Below are 18884 nucleotides of genomic sequence, written 5' to 3'. Positions count from 1 at the left end.
GTTGACGACAAAAAGTGTCAGACAAAATTTGGCTTTTTATAACTTAAGCTCTATGATATCCTTTTTTATTAATTCAATATTTTTGAGAATGATATACTATTCAGTAATGCCACAGGCAAACTCGAAAAAAGAAATTCCGAGTGCTCCTATCAGGAGTTGAACCTAAGACCTTCCGATTACTAGTTCGGTTGCTCTACCACTAAGCTACAGGAGAGTCGAGTTGAGGCCATTAAACTAGGTTCAATTCAATTATTCTTTGCAAAAACTGAACATTAATTAGTTGCATGTTCACTGTCGTGGTTGTTAACTTGAAGATAATATGACCAGAATTCAGTAATAACAAGCTCGCCCTGGTAAAAAAATGGGTAAAACAACAAAATTAAAATTAAATTAAATAGCTCTTTTCAAGATAAATAAAGCTGACCCCTGCAAATACAGTCTTCACATATACACGTTTGACAAAAATAAAATTGTGTTGACGTTTACTGCTAGCCTAGTGAAAACGGTTGTGGAAAGAACTCCCGTCAAACTGTATGGGATTTCACTGCCATGCTGACTTAAATTTGTGAACGATTTTTCGTGTGTATGAGCAAACGATTTTGCCAAGGTTTTACAGTTTTAAAACAATTGGAAAAGTCTTTGTGAAGCATGATTTCCCTTCCTCTGCTAGCTACAACACACCACAATACCTAAGGCAGATGTTCATCTCACAACTTTCAACTTTAGAGACGCTGACACGTAGCCGGTCTCGCTAAAATTACTTTAATTGTCCACGCCTTTGCTTTCAGTGATACTTGATCATTATGTAATTTCAAATTAATGTTGTCTTTCGCTTTCGTTTGCGTGGTAGTCTCTAACGTACGTGCATTACAAGCATACTTGAGTTCCTGTTACAAGGGTATAAATAGCATCTCTCTGTAGCTTAGAAGCTGAGAAATTCTCTAAAGGAAAGTTTACCTGCGACTTTTAATCAGTCCGCATTAATTGTGAAGCCGTTCCTGAGTTCGTCTGGGAGAATCGAACACGAATATGAAGGTATTTTGTTTATCTTGTTTTATCCTAGAAAAAGAGATTTCTACATCTGACTTTCGTTTTTCTTTCCAAAGCATTTTTTTATGATTTTCGTTATACAATCAGGTTAGCTAAAACCCAATTTATAAAATATTTGAGATAGTACGCGCGCTCTCATTGGTCGATAGGTGTGTTTAGATGAGAGTATGTAAACATGGTTGTGACGTCACGCTTTCTGTGTCTGCCGGCACAATTTGAAAACATTTCAAAGCTTTCACTCGCAAAGTAATTTCAAGTGCAACTGTTAAGGAAATGGTGAAAAATTTCCCAAAATTTTGATCGGGGTTTGCCTATCTCCTCCCCCCTGAACACGAGGGAAAAAAAGGAAAAGAAAGAAGAACCACCGCGCTTTGCCTGCCTCGCTAGACGACCTCGTCAAGCGAGCTCAAGTGAAGACGACAAAATATGGAACAAATACGCAGTAAACTTTTTTCAAGGTAATTTTTGCATCTGAGTACCACAATAAAATTCTCTAAAAGACATTCTTTATTCAAAAAATGTACACGAAAACGAACACAAAACTATATGCTGCAGACTATAAATGTTTCAAATCAAACTTTGTACGGCGGGTTGCCGTGTTTTGGAATGTATTTTCTCTGAGACTTTCTCAGCGTAATAATCTACTGCTACGATTACTATTACCAGCAACAACTTCACAGTCTGGATCCGCTGCTTGTGCTATGATTCCTAAACAGCAAAACTTCACAAGGCACGATTAGCGACTCGACTTCACGGCCATCTCAGGCTGCCATATCGGGCAAGTTTACGTAACTTTCAACAGCGACCATGCACAATGACATTCATTTTCAGCTTAAATAAACTCCTCATCTTGAAGTTCTTTCCTTTCAGAATCGTATATTTTGAACATTTCTTCTAGTTTTCACCGAATGCTCGGTATTTTTCTGTAAGATTCACGAGAATTCAAAGCTGAACTCGCCGTCAACACGGGGCTCGCTGTCGCTTGCCACAAATTTCAACTTGATTTTGACTTTTATAACACAAATTTTGATTGGTTCATGTGTTGTCAGATGCGCGTTTTCATTGGCTAGTAGCAAAAATGATTGTCTAGAGCGTGTACTGAGAACATCTATTTCAATCAAGAAATAAATAAAAAAAATTTCCCTTCATTTGTCGAATTGTTTTTGTAAAAATATTTTATAAAAGCAATAGAGGGCTTTTTTCCCGTGTTTACATAGCCTCATCTAAACACTCGGGGAGTTGGGAGAATTCTCGAAAGTTATGCAAACCCTGGACTGCGTCTCGGGTTTGCATAACTGTCTCGAATTCTCCCAACCCCCCTCGTGTTTAGATGAGGCTATGTAAACACGGAAAAAGTCCTTTATTGCTTAAATATTAAGTTTGAAATACTTCCAAATGACAATTACACCGAGCAAAAGTTATTTTAATCTGTTTCTCGTAATTCCGTGAAGTTATCATTTTCTTACTGATTTTTTACCCTGTTTTATTATTAACAGGCTGTTGTTTTTAAAGCATGGATTCTTCTCTTGCTTATGTCCTCATTATCGGATGGTAGACACTACAGAGAACTGAGAAACAAGGACGAAATAGAGGACACGACAACTGATGAAAACGCCCTTGCAGTATCTTCAGAACAGAGGATAGTAGATAGCGATGATTTATCATTATTTCCAAATTTCAACAAGCAAAGGAAAAGATCGCAGCCTTGTTTTACTTGCATTACGGTCGACACGATGTTTTCGTCGTTGACAGAGGAATGCAAAAACACGATATGCGACCACGCAGGTCTATGCTGTAAAAAAGGTATAACTACAAATAACTGTGTAGGGTGCAGAAATTGCACAGAACCATTGTAACCTTCGACTGTAACCTTAATTGTAAGACATGACTCAATAATAAGCCAACGTAATCCACACAAGATCAAAGATGTTGTAATTAGAAGGGTTAACAATTAACGAAATATATAATCTTAGTCATAAAAAAACATTGTGTATTGCTTTGTTTCTAGCAGGCTACATGTAATTAGAAATTGCGGCCGGCACTTAAACTCTGCCCGTGGTTTGGTCATAATGACATTGTTTTCAAGATTTTCTTTTCCCTTAGCCTGGCTTTGTATGGTCGGTATAGTTTACCATTTCTTGACTCTCTTGTGACTCCTTTCCACAAACCATCTCGCACTTCTCCCAAAATCAGAAAACGAGGATTCAATGAACCGAACCATAGCCTCTCTTAACTGCTCATATTTATGTTTTATAAAACTGATTCACCCGATGTTTCTAGTTGCCGTAGTGTAGGCGTAAGAGGAATTAGTTGCCCCACTCCTTCCCTAAAAAAAAAAAAAAAAATTCCACCTGTGCCCTTCAGGCATTTCAAGCCATTCACAATTTCCTCGCCAATCGTCTGGCTACATACATGCATAGGGCGTGTTTGTTGTGAAAGTTAATTACCAGCGTTCCTAAGGCGTCTTAAACTGTGAAACCTTTCCAGAGCAAATGAGGAACGATGGGGGTACAGATTACTATTCAGACCCTGAAATCATTTACTAAAATGAACGAAAACTGGCGTAAACGAGTGTGTTAATTATGCTTCGTCTGAGTAAGTCTAGATCTGTACTTTATTTCCTTGATATGATTGGTACCAAAATAACTTAAAAGGACTTTATTTGCTAAATTATGTTTAGTTTTGGAGGCCAAATTATACGTAAATTAATTAACAGCTGGGGAGGAGGTAATACGAGTGCCCTAAGAAAGGGTTTCAGGCTTTCTTTTCGGTTTTGGTCCAGATGAGGCATAACAGCATCCTTGCGTATTTAGAAAGATTCTGAATTAGTGAAATCTGATATATTGTTTGGTTTGGTAGTGCGGTAAATATCTCTATTTGAAGAAACTAGGCGCGCAAGGTGGTGCTGGTTAATTTTCAGCGGGCGCAAGGTGGTAGCGGGTAATTTTCAGTTTGCTCGCAAGATAACTCTTTCATGCAAATTTGGCAAGATCGGTGTATTTACACGCAACCAAACCGAATGTGGGAATGTGCGCTTGATTGTAGTCAAAAGTCAGAAACACTAGCGTGGAAATGTATTGAAAGCTGCTAGATACAAAAAGTCGTGTATTTAGTTTGTAAAATAGCGAGAATAAACACATCAAGGCAAATACCAAATAAGTATGCATTAATTTACTGTTGATTTACGGGTTTTGATTTCCTTCGAGTTCTTCTTTACTAATTAAAACTCGTCAGCGAATGCTCTTTGCCTTTTTGAAGTCTACTTTCTATAAATTTCAGCAGTAAAATAAAGCAAAAATAGCACTAGTTTCAACGATTTTATAGCTATCCGTTTAAAATTAATTTAAGTGCGCTGTTTGGTGGTTCACGCCACGGAATTCGTTCGAGGTGAACGAAACGAATGATAATATCAAGTTGTTTGGCTTACTTAAATAATTGACTATCCGTTCTAAATTTTTTCCGAGCCGATCGAACGTTTATGTCACCCATTTGAGATTTTCATGAGCCGTTTCAACGCTTAGCTTACTTACTTACTTAATCCACTTCGTTACTGGTGGAACATAGGTCCTCAACTAGTGCGCGCCACCTAACCCTATTTTGTGCAGTGCCTTTTGCCTTGTTCCACGTAAAATGTTTCGCCGCCAACTCTGCCATTCTCGTGCGTCTCCCTATCTTTCGCTTCCCCTGTGGGTTCCACTCCATTGCCCTCTTGACTACATGTCCATCTGGTCTCCTCAGCGTGTGGCCGATCCAACCCCAAGCTCGCTGTCTTATCTCTTCCTCTATCGGTCGTTGCCCTGTTTGTCTCCAAAGCTCCTTGTTGCTGATTTTTCTAGGCCACCAAATCCGCAACATGTTCCTCAGGCTCTTATTGATGAACACTTGTAGCTTCTGCTCTAGTCCCTTGGTCAGTCTCCAAGTTTTAGAACCATACATTCAAGAGCACCGCCTTCACATTTGACCCAAAGACTCTCAGCTTGGTCTTGGTTGTTAGTGCCGTGGATCGCCATATTGGTCTCAGCATCGCAAATGCCTGCCTTGCCTTTCCAATTCGTGCCTGAATGTCCTCATCAGTGCCTCTTTTCTTGCTTACAATGCTCCCAAGGTATGTAAACTCGTCCACTTCTTCAACCCGCTCCCCAGCGACCGACACACCATCGCCACGTTTGGTTCCAATACGCATCAGCTTTGTCTTGGTGGCATTGATCTTCAGGCCTACCTTCGCACTTTGTACCTCCAAGACCCCTGTCTTATCCCTTATATCCTGTATTCTGTGCGACAGTAGGGCCAGATCATCGGCAAAGTCAAGGTCTTCTAACGATGTCGTAAGGGTCCACTGAATACCTCTCTTCCTGTCAAAGGCTGTCCTTGTCACCCAATCCAGGGCGACCAGAAACAGCAAGGGAGATAGCAGGCAGCCTTGTCTTACCCCAGTCCTCATATTCAATGGTTGAGTCTTCTGGCCATTGTGTATCACCTGTGCGGAGAAACCCTCATAGAGAACTCTGATGACGGTGACTATCTTGTCAGGCATCCTGTAATACCGCAACAACTTCCACAAAACATCTCTGCTGATACTATCGAAGGCCTCTTCGAAAGCTATAAAATTGATGTAGAAGGAGGACTATCAAGCCAACTGGGAGCTGATCATATCGTGAGTTCGTAATATACTCGTGAAGGATGAATAAATGAATACGAATATATGAAACATCATTATTGAACTGCAGATGAAAGATTAAAAAGAAGCAAGATCCGAGGATCTTTCTTCTATTTAATCTTTCATCTGCAGTTCAATATATGATGCTTCATATATTTGTATTCAGCTATTCCGACTTTCAACAGTTGTGTTTTATCAAAAACCCTTAACATGAACCTTTCGGCACCCTAAGCCAATCGTTATTTTGAACATGATCCTTAAAGCTGGATGTAAACGAGAGAACAAAGTTCAGGGAGAAAGCCTGAATTGTGGATGAATTCTTTAAAAATTACTGACTGTAAGAATATTGATAGTAAGACTAATGAGATGCAGCTGTGACCGCCATTACTCCGAATGTGAGAACTAGAACCAGCATTTCCTTCAAAGCAACCAACTACAACAAACGAAACTAACACCAGCGAAACCTTCCAAACGGTAAGCCTTCTGAATATGTCATCCGTTTCATCGCAAGGTCCTGAATAAAGCTTCCCAAATTGGAGTTGAAGAAAGTTAATGGTGATATCACAAAGTGGTGAACATTTTAGTACATGTTCGAGGCTCGAATTTATGAAACTTTGCGCTATCGACAATTCAATGATCCAAACTCTGCTCTTGACAAAGCCCCTTGTTGAGCAATCTCACCTCTAGAAATATCTACTGCAAACTACGAAAAGGCCACCACCATCATGACCGAAGAGAATATTCGGAAACAAACAGATAATTATTAATAACCACATGAAGAATCTACTGAACCCGACCGTTGTTACTTCTATTGAAGACTTAAGAGGTTTAAGAAAGCTTTATGGTTTCGTGGAAGTTCATGTGCGCGGTGTTACACTTGGTGTACCTTCAAATTCTATGGCAGCTTGAGTTTGTCTGTGTTAATGGACAAGGTAACGCATGATGCGCGTTCGATTGTAAGCAGAGAGTTCAAGGGGGAAGACTGAGAATTAGACATGTTGTTGATAGCTATGCAGCAAGAATTGGAGGCTCGCGTTAGAGCTACACAGAAAAATTACAGTTCAAAACAGCTCATACCTTGGTGGGACATTCAATCTCCATTGGAGGTGATAAGACCTACAGCCGCAGACCTTTCTTTCGAAATCAGATACTAGCTAGCCTGCGAACGCAGACGTATTTCTGGCTGTTGATTCTCTCGAAGAGGAGAGGCGACAGCCGAAAATACGTCTGCGTTCGCAGGCTAGATGCCAGCCCAACCTAAACCTACTTTAGGCTGCCCCATACTTCTAACATTTTCAAGAAAGGAGATTCTCAGAAGTAGAAGTTGTTTCGCATGTCTCAAAAAGGATAATCTAACAGATACTGCAAATCTAACATTAAATGTCAGTCCAAGTGTACTGGCCCGCGTAATCATGTTAGCACCTGCAAGAATAGCCTTTTTTTTTTTTTTTTTCAATTTCATGATTGCAGTGGGTGGTTTTGGAAGGTGTAGCAGAATCTTCTATCAAGTAAGGGCTCTAAAAAGTGACTAAAACAGCAAGAACTCCGCTCCTGACATGAGTTCACATTAGCTCTTGACCCAGAACCCAAAGTGCTTGGCAGTGGTCCAAAGATTTCAAACTTTAAACAGTTCTAGCCACACGATGAGTTTATTTATTTTTACATATTTTTTTCACACAAGTGGCGAAGGCGATGTACATTTTTTTAATTAGGCCCCCCCAAAAAATTGGATTTCGTTTAACACGACGAGAGGGAAATTTGCAGCCGCAATATCTTAAAATGGCGTGGCATGGGGACAATTTAAGACGACTTCTACTTCCTTTGTTTCTTTTATCCCGCCCGACCACGAAAAAGTTCGGCTAGCCACGCGAAGCTGACAACAATCTTGATACACTTCTTTATTGTGATAACTAAGGTACATTACATTACTGCCAATAGTTAAGACAACCCATGGACTTCATTCGTTTATCTGTTTTTTAGTAAGGAAATGGATTTCTCTTACAGATGAAATGTGAGCTACCGCTACTGTAAATAGTTTTAGTCGTTTAGTTCGTAAATGCAATTTTATTTAGATAATCGTTACAACAATCATATACAATGGTTTTGTATAGATTTTTTGATAGTTCATTATTTTATTTTACTCTTACACACATTGCATGTATTCCGGATCTATAATCCGAATTTAAATAAAATTCTTACATACCTACCAACCTGATTGTTGATGCCGATCTGACTTTTAACCTTATTTAGTAACACTAATGCTAAGCTCATAGCTTAGAAAATGAGGTAGCTCAAGTATCTTGGGTCCTGATGGACAAGGCACTGTTAATAACTGACTTAAGCAAGCTTAAATGGATGGTTTGTTAGATACATCAACTAAGCACTCCACCGAAATTCCAGCAAGGTTTGTACTGTACAAAGAAATGTTGTCTTTTATACGTATGCTGTGAATGATAATGGATATAACAGCTTTATCGTCGCCAGAGCCTTCCGGGTCCGTTTAACTGACAGGTCCGAACGAACATACAGTAGAAATTAAGAGGAGAGCCAAATTGGGCTTCTGAAGAAGCATATTGGAGTAATGCCTCCCCAGTCAAGGACCTAATAGTTGAGCCAGTTCATTTTCCACTGGTCTTTAGTTGGCCAACTGGACCAGTATCTTGAATAAAATAACATTTACTGTAAACCTTTTCTTTAAACTGCACTTGACGCCAAGTTTCTGTGCAAATTAAGACATTTAAGCCATGTTTCTGCTCGAGAGTAGGAAGAAGAGTTGCTTTCACCCAATCCTGGTCTTTAGAACTGTATATGATGAACGCGTCATATTCAAAGTGCAGTGCTGTAAACAAAGAAAAAAAAAATAGTAATCGTATACAGTCGAACCTGTATATAACGGCCCTGTATTAAGCGGCCACCCTCTATTAAGTGGCCAGTTCTGAAAGTCCCGATTTTTCGCTCATACAAACGCTGTATTTGTTACCTGTATTAGGCGGCCACCTCTATCAAGCGGCCGCGGCCACCCTGTAGCAGTCCTATGTTTGTCTTTCTTTGTTATTTTTACCTGTATTAAGCGGCCACCCTTGAATGGAAACTAAGCCATATGTTATTTTATGCGGTATTTTATTGTGCTTACAATTTCGATCCAGTATCACTATAAAGAAATAACATGTACAAAGCTACTGTAAGCTGATACTCGGCCGTTTAATATAGTCAGATGTCCGCAATGTGCTGAAGTACAGTACCATATCACGAACGCTGAAAAAAGTTTGTTTTGAATATGCTTCACTCTTTAGCAAGAAATTCCTCCTATATTAACTTGTTCTTCAGCCATGTGACATTGAACATTGAGCGTAACAACTCTGAAATGACGGAATGAGATATTTTGTTGTGAACTGTAAGTCATAGAAATAGAGCACTGTATACCGTAGGAGAGTAGAGGACAATTTATTGCATAGTACTTTTACACAATGTTACGTATATTATACCGTTAAGTTACAAGTTGGCACTGAACTTTGTTTAAAGTATTGATCACTTGAAAGAGTGTCGATTGTCCTATTGTTTCCTTGCATGATTTTTTTTTTGTATGATACGCCATTAAAATTGACATTAGACCACGCCCAGTGAGTGTTTTTAGTAATCCTGTATTAAACGGCCACCTGTATTAAGCAGCCAGTTACTCAAGTCCCGAGGGTGGCCGTTATATACAGGTTCGACTGTATTTCTGTCCTTTCTCCCTTTTGCACGTTTTCATTTAGTCTACTGTGCAAACTCGAATTCTAACAAAAGGTAAAAAAAAAAAAAGAATTTCTGAATCTTGTGAAAAGCGAATGGACTATTAGTGAAAGACCGGAAAACGATAGCAGAAGGAATAGCCGTTATTAGTATATATCACACAAGTGAATAGTACAAGATGGTTTCCCGTTTTGGCCATGGTCATTTAAGAGGAAATATTTCGATAAAAGAGACAGCCAATGCAAATAATACAAAAATGGCAACAAATTTTGGTTTGACGGCATTACATGGTAAGTTATTTAATCTTTCAAACCTCATACTCTAAGGCGAATAATAAAAATACAATTCATTGTTTACGAAAACTGTTGACCACTATTTGTACAATGTAAACAATGAAACATCTAATGGTTTGCAGCATGGTTTCAACAACAGGACAAATTTAACACAACAATCGAAAGAAAGACACGTAGCAACTAAACAGGTGTCTCCAGAAGTTTTATTTGTCCACAAGAAAGCAAGACGGAACTTTCCAATAAGAAATCGCTAAATGGGCGGTGCGCAAGATTTTAAAATTTCCCACCATTTGTCGGTATATTGTCAAAAATTAAGTAATTTTTGGTCCACTTCTTATTCAGCTTGTGTGGTATATATACTAAACAATTATTTAAATCAGTGTCGGTGAAAGTGATGGATATTTACCTCGCCGCTTCGCGGATCGGTAAATATCCATCACTATTCACCTCCACTTTGGTGAATAATTGTTAAATATCAGCTCTGCCCACCCCCTTCCGCGAACTATCTAACTCGCTTTCATTGTAAAAAAAAGCAACTTTATATGTTTACTACATGCAGAAGCATACGTCATACTACATGCAGAGGCCCTAGCAGTACCCCAGAACGTTCAAAACATTGAACACTGGCGAAAATACATTTTTGACCACCGTAAAACTTTTTGACTGATAGAGCATTTACCAACCGAGGAAAACATTTCTCGGTCACCTTTGTCCATCGATATCATAGCTCTTTCTGCAAATCAGACTGATGAATGACAAGATGAATAACTAATTAGGGTAGTCCGTACGTGAAAAATGAAGAAAGTTTTGAATTTTATGTTTTCTCGAAATTGTACATTTAACTCTGAACTTTTGGGTTAATATTTTGTCCCTGGATCATAGGAAGTAATTGAATGAAAGAACGAACGAACGAACAAACGAACGAATGAATGAATGAATGAATGAATGAATGAATGAATGAATGAATGAATGAATGAATGAATGAATGAATGAATGAATGAATGAAGGGTTGATTGATTGATTGATTGATTGATTGATTGATTGGTTGATTGGTTGATTGATTGATTGATCGAATGAATGAATGAATGAATGAATGAATGAATGAATGAATGAATGAATGAATGAATGAATGAATGAATGAATGAATGAATGAATGAATGAATGAATGAATGAATGAATGAATGAATATCATTCCACAAACTCTTAAAGCAAGTTCAACCTACTGTGTGGTGTTACTGCTTAGTCCTGATAATGGCCTAGAGATAACGGCGTGGCACTAAAACGTCGTCACTATTTGAGCTTAAAAGTTCGGAGTTTTATCATGGAGACTTCAGTGAAGTCATTTTTAGTCTTCAGGATTTGATTTCGATAAGCAGTTTTATTGATTCGAATTTAAATTTGGTTTTCGTTAGTACTTTTATAGAAAATGGAGGACTATTTAGGAATTGGGTGTCATATGTTTTAAGATCTTCACATTTTTTTTTTCAATTAACAGTGACCGAGTGTGATAATTAATATCGATTTGACGCTCTCTGGGACATTTTTAGATACTAGTTTATTGTGTACATCACATGATGTATCACATTACATCATGTTACTCGCTACACTACTTTACCTTACTACTTCTCACACTCATTAATAATTCATTAAAAGGAAACAAAGAAAAACACTACCGTGACCGTGGTTTGGATATGTGATCCTAATTACCACAAAATTTTGCAAACTTTAGCCTTGAATTTCTTCAAGAGTTACTGATCATTTGAGAAGCCATATCAAACACCCGAAAGTGTGTTTCATCAGACATCCAAACACCTCGAAGTCGTTTAAAACAAACTCGGCTGCGCCTCGTTTTTTCAACCTACTTCTCAGTGTTTGAATATCTGATGAAACACGCTTTTTCGTGTTTGATATATTACTTGAAAAAAACTTCCACTGAACAACTTTTACAGTGAAGCGCAAGGTTGGCAAATGTTGCACCAAGTTTGCTAAATATTAACACTTACGTTTGCGGTGGTATTTTGCGATGAACTTTTCCTCTTCTGGAATAGAGAAAAAAAATATCTCTATCATTTCCTTTAGAGGTTTACACGTAAAGGGATTGACAGAGGGTAAACTTATGAGAAAGAAATTTTTTCATCTGAAATGTCAGCCGCGATCAAGCATCTTGTGGGTGCTGACTCTCCTACTTAGGAAAATAGTCTACAATAATATCAGGGGCATCAAGAGCTCTTAACTATTACTCACTAGTGCTTCCATGCGATGTACAGAACAAGACGATTGTTTTAAAAGAAATTACACCCTTTTGAGCATAGTTCGGAACCATACACGTTCAAACAATCACCATTAGTTTTCTTTCAGATGTTTACAATACGTGTGCGTTGTAAAGACGGCCCTTGAGCCACGAAGATATCGAGTAATAGCGGCACAGCGAAGCTGAACTTCGCGTTTAAGATAACTGATTTTCCCGCGGGAATTTCGATGTAAAATTTGGCTTGGTAAGTATTTATCACTTTTACTTTACAAAGCTGAATCGAAAACGGGATGCAAAATTTTGATCGTAATATCACTTTAAGCTTTACTCTGTATTATGTTTCAGTTCCCTTCGTGATCAGTGGAAAAGGCCAAGTATAATGCTAAAAAAAAAAATAATAACGTAAAGAAAGATATTTTTATTATTCATTTGTAGTCTAGGCCTTTATCTTCTTTCTTTTTTTCCCTCAAAACGATCCGCCAAAATATCCTTCAACAGTATTAGACCAATTTATGTCCTCATAAATTTAAGTTAATGGGACAACCATGAGAGATTACGTGCTGGTTGTGTGACATGCTTTAAGGTAGGGGGTAGGGTTTCACAGTCCAAAGTTTATCGGGATCACATGCATTAGTAACGCAAACTGTACGCTGAGCCAATCAGAATCGGCTGGTATTTCACTGTCAATCAATCCTCAGACATCGAGCACGAGTTGTGTGTTCATTCATTCCTTCGCTGCGAGCTAGCAAACTGTAGTTGTCTTGTTCTACGACGTGTTTTTTCTACGACGTGTCTTTTAATAACTTTCGCAGCCGTTCAATTTGTTTCTTCGCTCGCTTCTGAGACGGTTTCCCTATCCTGTGAGGCGATCCTGTGAGGCGATTTTAAGTTTCAGGACCGCAAATCATGCCGCCACGAGCACGCCGGTCGACTTCCCGCCCAGGCGCACAACCGACCGTGCTTGGAGCTCTATCCCATCGCCGACCTTCGCTCTCTTTGCGTTCAACATGGAATTCCGTCGACAGGAGTCCGAAGGACTCTCGAACGCCGGCTCCGGGAGCTGAACAATCCACCACCAACTCAGGTTCAAAACATCAATGAACACGAACCAGCAACTCAAAACAACGACGAAACGGCGGCACACAGGCAAGAGCGCACTGAGTTTCCAGACGGCCAGATACAGACGATCCAACAATTAATTGCAGACACTGTGAAACAATCTGCCAGGGAGATAGCGACCGAAGCGGCTAGGGCCGCTGTGAGTGCTTCGTCGAGCCTCCTTGCCCAAAGGCCCGCTTCGCTTGTGCGTGGCACAGCGCCCGTTACGACAGTTCCCACGAACACTGCTGCGGTTAACTTCGCATCGCCCTTCCAAGACATCCCAGGGCAGTATAACAAAGACATCCAATGTGGTGAGTTTTCTTTTTGATCTTTCCAAACTACTTCCTAAGAACCTGTCGCTGCACGACGAGGAGGATAATCTTGTCCTCTCCTTAGAGAACTCCGTCGTTAAGGTGTCGAAGAAATCGAAGCAGACGGCCTCCACCCCTATTACCGATATTGAACAGTGGACCACTGCTTTTACGTCCTATATGAGTGTACTAATCGACAAGTTACCAACACGATCGCAGGAACTCTTGTAATATGTGAGTTTAATTAGATACGCAGCCCGTGGGCACAAAGGGTTAGGATGGGCCATTTATGACTTTAAGGTGACCGAACACAGTTTTTTAGTGTACAAGTGTTAGAAGACGTTATGTGGAAACTATGTATTTCTGGACGCCCAAAATTGGTATGGTGTAACACTAACTAAGAAAGAATGTATTTTTGTACGTCTTGTTGAGCTAAGTACCGTTTCCATGGCAACACAGCGAGCTATTGAACGTCGATAAATAGTAGGTTTCCTTTATTCTTAGGAAATGTACCCATTAGATTTTTTCCATTTTTTGTATCCAGAAAAACTCACAAAACACTAACACAGTTGCACTATTTTCATGTAATTTTAACAGAGAGATCTCCTGTTGATTTTGCATTTTTATACTTTGTGAAGATACCCTCTGTTAGATTTAGGTTTATCTTTGTAGGCGAGTTACGCTTTTAGGGAACTATTCTCATGCCAAATTTCACGAAATTCTAATGAGCGGTTCCTTAGAGAACACTTCATTTCCACGAAAACAACCAGTCGCAATGTTTTTGCTCAAATGCGCATGCGTGGCTTTAATTGGGTTTCATGGCAAAGATGAAAAGCATGCAAAAGGTCTTGGTGAATGCCTTTTTTGCTCGGAAAGGAAAGAAAAAGAGTCCGGAAACGAGAAATTTAGTTATTTAGGATCAAAACTTACTTTTATTATCCATTTCATGTGAAATTGAGGGATCACTTTATCGACTGTCGTATTTGCGTACCACAACCCTAGCGCGCGCTTAATAGCGTCACTAACAGAATCTGTAAAGCGCGCGCAAACTGTGTTCGGCCACCTTAAGTTTCGCCAGAAAGCTAGCGTAAATAAGTCTATTAATTGGTCAGTGGTTGACACTCAGCTTTGGTTAACCATTTTTACTGTGTCACCAGCGATACTCAAAGAAGAGTATCCGCTCTTTTCCAATGGACCCCAGCGAAATGTGTCTACAACAGGGGACGCGAACAGAGGCACATGCAACTTTTACGGTGCCCACCTTCCCTTCTTTGTGGGGTTTCCCGTCAGCTGTTAGGTGATACCTTTAATTAGTTAATTCATTACTTATTTTAGGGGTCGGGGTTTTTTCGTCTATGGGAAATACACTTTGTGTATTTGTGGGGATGAAGTGCTCCCTTACAGGCACTCTTGGCCCCATAGACTCACAGAATTGATGGGTTACCATGGTAACCATGAGTTTAAACTCCCTTAGGACTAGGAACCTCTCTCAGGGTATTGTGACCTGCAGCCCTGAGGGGGAGTAGGGACCTTTTCAGGGTATTGTGACCTGCAGCCCTGAAAGGGAGTAAGGACCTCTTTCGGGGTATTGTGACTGCAGCCCCGAAGAGGATTAGGAACCTCTCCCAGGGGTTTGTGACCTGCATCCCCGGAGAGGAGGGGGCTTTGACCCCCCTTACCAAGCCAGATTAGTGATTCAGTTATTGATGGCATTTAGTTCCACTGGCCTGCTATTGGAGTACTTCATTCCCAACCCCTTACCCCACATATCATTGTTGTGTTCTTATTTCTCATGGGTTGGGAGCATTAACGCTTATGATGCGTTTTCGAGTGCATAACTCTGTTTGATGCAAGACCGCGTCTATGAAAAACACTTCTGGAAGTGGATTAAATCCCAGTTACAATCTCAAAGCTACAAAAACTGTATTGGTGAAAACACATGACCACCATTGCATTTTCTCCCCAACCTACCTACCTTCTGCATTTTTCATCTGGGGCAGATGTGACATATTTTTCCTTAGTCGACGGTAATACCAGAAAACCAAACTCAAGGCAGCGACAACAAACGTACAGGCAACGACGATGACGGCCGTGACAACTGTAGAGCGTTTATTCACTGATGACATAGATGGATTTTAAGTCATTTTATGATACCTGCCTAACCATTAGTTAGTTGCTTGGTCGGTTCGTAAGTTGGTCCAGTTGTTTGGTTGGTTAGTATACGTTGTCTGGATGATTGTTTTTTTTTTTTTTTTTTTTTTACTTTGTTGGTTCGTGATTTGCTTGTTTGTAAAGTGTGGTTGGTTGGGACTTTGATTGGTTGGTTGGTTATTTATTTCGGAGGTTGATTTATTGGTGATTTGACAGGTTGGTTGGTTGGCTCGTTGGCTGACCAGTTGGTCGGTAGATGCATCGTAATTGGTCGGCTTGTACTATGGTTGGTTGGTTGGTTGGCTAGTAGGTTGCTTAATAGGTTGTTTGGTAGATTGTTGGTTAGTGATTGGATGGTACGTTCTTTGGTTTGTAGGGCTGTTGTTTGCTTGGTGGGATGATAGATTGTTTGGTCAAATAGTTGGTTTGTCTACTAGTTGCTTGGTTGGTTGGTTGGTTGGTTGATTGCTCGGTCATTCAGCTGGTCAGTTTTGTGAGTTGGTTGGTAGATTGTCTGGTTTGTTCTTTGTTTATTTGGCTGGTTCGTAGGAAAGGTTTTTGGACGGTTGATTCAGTTTGGATGTTAGGTTGGAGGGTGTATTATTTTTCTTGGTTATTTGTTTAGTCCACCACTTGTTTGATTGGGTGGCTGGGTTATGGGTTGCATGGTCGTTTCGTAGGATGGTTGGTTGTTTGGTTGTTTGAATGATTTGATGCTTAGCTGGTTGGTAGCTTTTCTGGGTCATTTCGTAAAGCGGAGTTTTGATTGATTACTTGGTTGGTTGAATGATTGGTTGGTTTATCCCAGGAAGTTTGAAAAACGGCTCACTAATCTTTCTGCAAGAATCGGCGGCACTGCTTCTACCTGATGAAGCTGATTATTTCATAGGAGAGTTACCGTCCAGGAAGGCCTGCGGAAACTCTACGAGAGCGGAGGTAACAAGCCACATGAACTCGGGGTTCCTCCCCTTAAATAAAGGAGGGAAAGGTAGGCCAGAAGCTGGGTCTTCAAATACTAAGGTATGCTAATTGACGAGACTGGTTCGTTAATTTGTCACTGAGTGTGACATTATATAGCAGAGGCCTTTTAGATTTTCATTAAAAAGAGATATTGTATAATAGATTCTGTCAAACCAAGATGATATGTTGAAATGTTATATCAACTGGACGGCTAGTGATTTCTTTTCTTTAGTGAGTTGCATTACGGCACTGTTTCAATCTTTCTCTACATGAAGGTTGTTAACTGGGAAGAAATGGATGAGGCTAGATTCCAATTGATTGTTCGGTGGAACAGCGAGATCACTGAACTGGTAAAATGTAGGCTCTGATATTAGACGTTGGAAGCTAGCTGCAATTAGGATGGTGGGTACGGTTTTCATAATTTCACGTATAGTTATTTATTTACTTTACGAACGATTTGTTGAGCAGAACGCGTGTCGTTCGGCTAACTGGTGCCAGTGAGTTCAAAGGCTAGTTCAAATTATTCTGCGTTTTAACGCGACATTCTAAACAAATATGTTCAAATCCATCCACCGTGGACGTTACTGAGAGAGACGCCAGAGAAGCTCCAAAGTAAGCTTTAAAAGGTAATTAAGTATATAGCATGTCAAAAAAGAACAGTTAGGCCAATGCACTTGGCATTACGACCAAAACTTAAACCACTCGTACAATTCTTAAGAAAAACGTTATTCAGGTATGTTCCAAGAATTGTTAACTAACGGGTAATTATACATCTCATTTTAGATATTTGTAATTCATTTTGACTCAACAGGTAATTATGAAAGTAACGAGGAGAAATGTAAGACCATCGCTACCTGACCCTGGTTTGCTAACAGTTATACAAACATACCTGTTGTAACATGCAAGGTAGCTATCCACACACCTGAGGTCGGAGGACTGTAATAATCTAAAAAGGAAACGTAAATGATGTTGTAAGTCATTAAAACAGCAGGAAGACAAACATCCTAACTGAGCTGCATCTTCACCTACATCGCCACGTTGGGCCAACAAAGTTGTTTTAAAATCGTCAATGATCATTGTTCTACAATACAACAGTATTCCTCGCGAGGATTCCAAAGGCGATTTCAAACTCAGCAATTAATTGCCACGTAAGATGGCACCCAGACGATTTCCAGCGCTGGTTTTACGCCGCTAGGGTCTTGCAAGGTTTCGAAGTTGGAGTTTTTTTAAGTTTTGAAGTACGAGTTCACTAATATGACAAGCTTCCAATTGGTTTGATAGCTTTGTTAGTAGACCAGTATCGAAGAGGTCATGGGCTAACGGAATCCCGTTCAAGTTTAAGTACATTTTTAGGCTCATATCTGGCACTTTAATCACCTCACACTTACGGGTAAGTCAGTAAAACAACAGGAAGACAAGTATCCTAACTGAGTTGCATCTTCACCTACATCGCCACGTTGGGCCAACGTAAGAGGGCACGCAGACGATTTCAAGCGCTGGTTTTACGCCGCTAGGGTCTTGCAAGGTTTTGAAGTTGGTTAAAAAAAATCAAAATGCCTGTTGGGAATGATTGTAGAATATCGAATGCACTCTAACTGAATAGGTAAACATGTTAAAACAACATTCACCGGCGAGGATTCAAAACAGACGTGATAACTGCTACAATACAGTCCTGCCCGCAGTAGAAGCGGGCGAAATAGCAAAGTAACTAAATCGGTTAGCGACCTAGATATTAATCAACTGAATAATTTTTCTTCACTGGACATGCACATATCGGTGCTTGGCCAGTGGCCAATACATGTTGACTTACCTGAAGTCGGAGGTGTGGAGAACTCTGTGGATAAATTAACAAGATATGTTGTAATAAGTCGGTAAAATGACAAAAAAACAAGCATTTTGTGAAACTGTCCTCCTTTCTTTGAGAAACAGTGTCACGTTACAGAACAAATATGATTTCGAGTAAATAACAGCCCATCGCAGTATGTACGCAACTAAAGCAGCTGCGAAAAAAAAAACTTGAAAAAAATCCAAGAGCGAATTTTTTTCAACCTTTTTCAACCTGTTTTCGCAGCTTCTAATGTTGCAAAGATAATTGCGATCGTCTCTCATTTTTTCATTCTTTCACTCGCAGTTAAAAATATAATTGCATTTCATATCTGTCACTTTAATCACCTCACACTTACGGGTAAGTCAGTAAAACAACAGGAAGACAAGCATCCTAACTGAGTTGCATCTTCACCTACATCGCCACGTTGGGCCAACAAAGCTGTTTTAAAATCGTCAATGATCATTGTTCAATACAACAGTATTCCTCGCGAGGATTCCACAGGCGATTTCAAACTCAGCAATTAATTGCCACGTAAGAGGGCACGCAGACG

At 39.8% G+C, this 18884-nt stretch overlaps 3 protein-coding genes and 2 long non-coding RNA genes across 6 annotated transcripts in view; 3 read left to right on the top strand and 2 right to left on the bottom strand.

The window, feature by feature from the left end:
- Positions 1-18884, top strand: part of LOC146478962 (uncharacterized) — a 186211-nt gene that overhangs the window by 9924 nt on the left and 157403 nt on the right. The gene's annotated exons all lie outside the window — the stretch shown is intronic.
- Positions 1-18884, bottom strand: part of LOC146478967 (uncharacterized) — a 63900-nt gene that overhangs the window by 27752 nt on the left and 17264 nt on the right. The gene's annotated exons all lie outside the window — the stretch shown is intronic.
- Positions 949-2906, top strand: LOC146478970 (uncharacterized). Its single transcript, XM_085111093.1, has 2 exons — positions 949-1035; positions 2547-2906. The coding sequence occupies exons 1-2, from the start codon at positions 1030-1032 to the stop codon at positions 2904-2906; spliced, it is 366 nt and encodes a 121-aa protein (XP_084967219.1). The 5' UTR covers positions 949-1029.
- LOC146478963 (uncharacterized) overlaps positions 7588-18884 on the bottom strand; it is a 109158-nt gene continuing 97861 nt past the window's right edge. The window contains exons 16-20 of the mRNA XM_085111241.1: positions 18317-18340; positions 17396-17452; positions 15371-15511; positions 11736-11771; positions 7588-8546 (exon numbers count right to left, since the gene is read on the bottom strand). Coding sequence (XP_084967367.1) covers positions 8326-8546; positions 11736-11771; positions 15371-15511; positions 17396-17452; positions 18317-18340 — 479 coding nt within the window. The 3' untranslated portion in view covers positions 7588-8325. The remainder of the gene's footprint in view (positions 8547-11735; positions 11772-15370; positions 15512-17395; positions 17453-18316; positions 18341-18884) is intronic.
- LOC146478969 (uncharacterized) lies at positions 12488-15162 on the top strand. Its single transcript, XR_014865003.1, has 2 exons — positions 12488-13695; positions 14465-15162. It is a non-coding gene; the product is annotated as an uncharacterized LOC146478969 (long non-coding RNA).

Source organism: Pavona decussata, unplaced genomic scaffold (genome assembly GCF_977016875.1).
Source record: "Pavona decussata unplaced genomic scaffold, jaPavDecu1.1 SCAFFOLD_61, whole genome shotgun sequence".
Taxonomy (NCBI): domain Eukaryota; kingdom Metazoa; phylum Cnidaria; class Anthozoa; order Scleractinia; family Agariciidae; genus Pavona; species Pavona decussata.
The sequence above is the reverse complement of the archived record's forward strand: the minus strand, read 5'-3'. Positions and strand labels throughout refer to the sequence as shown.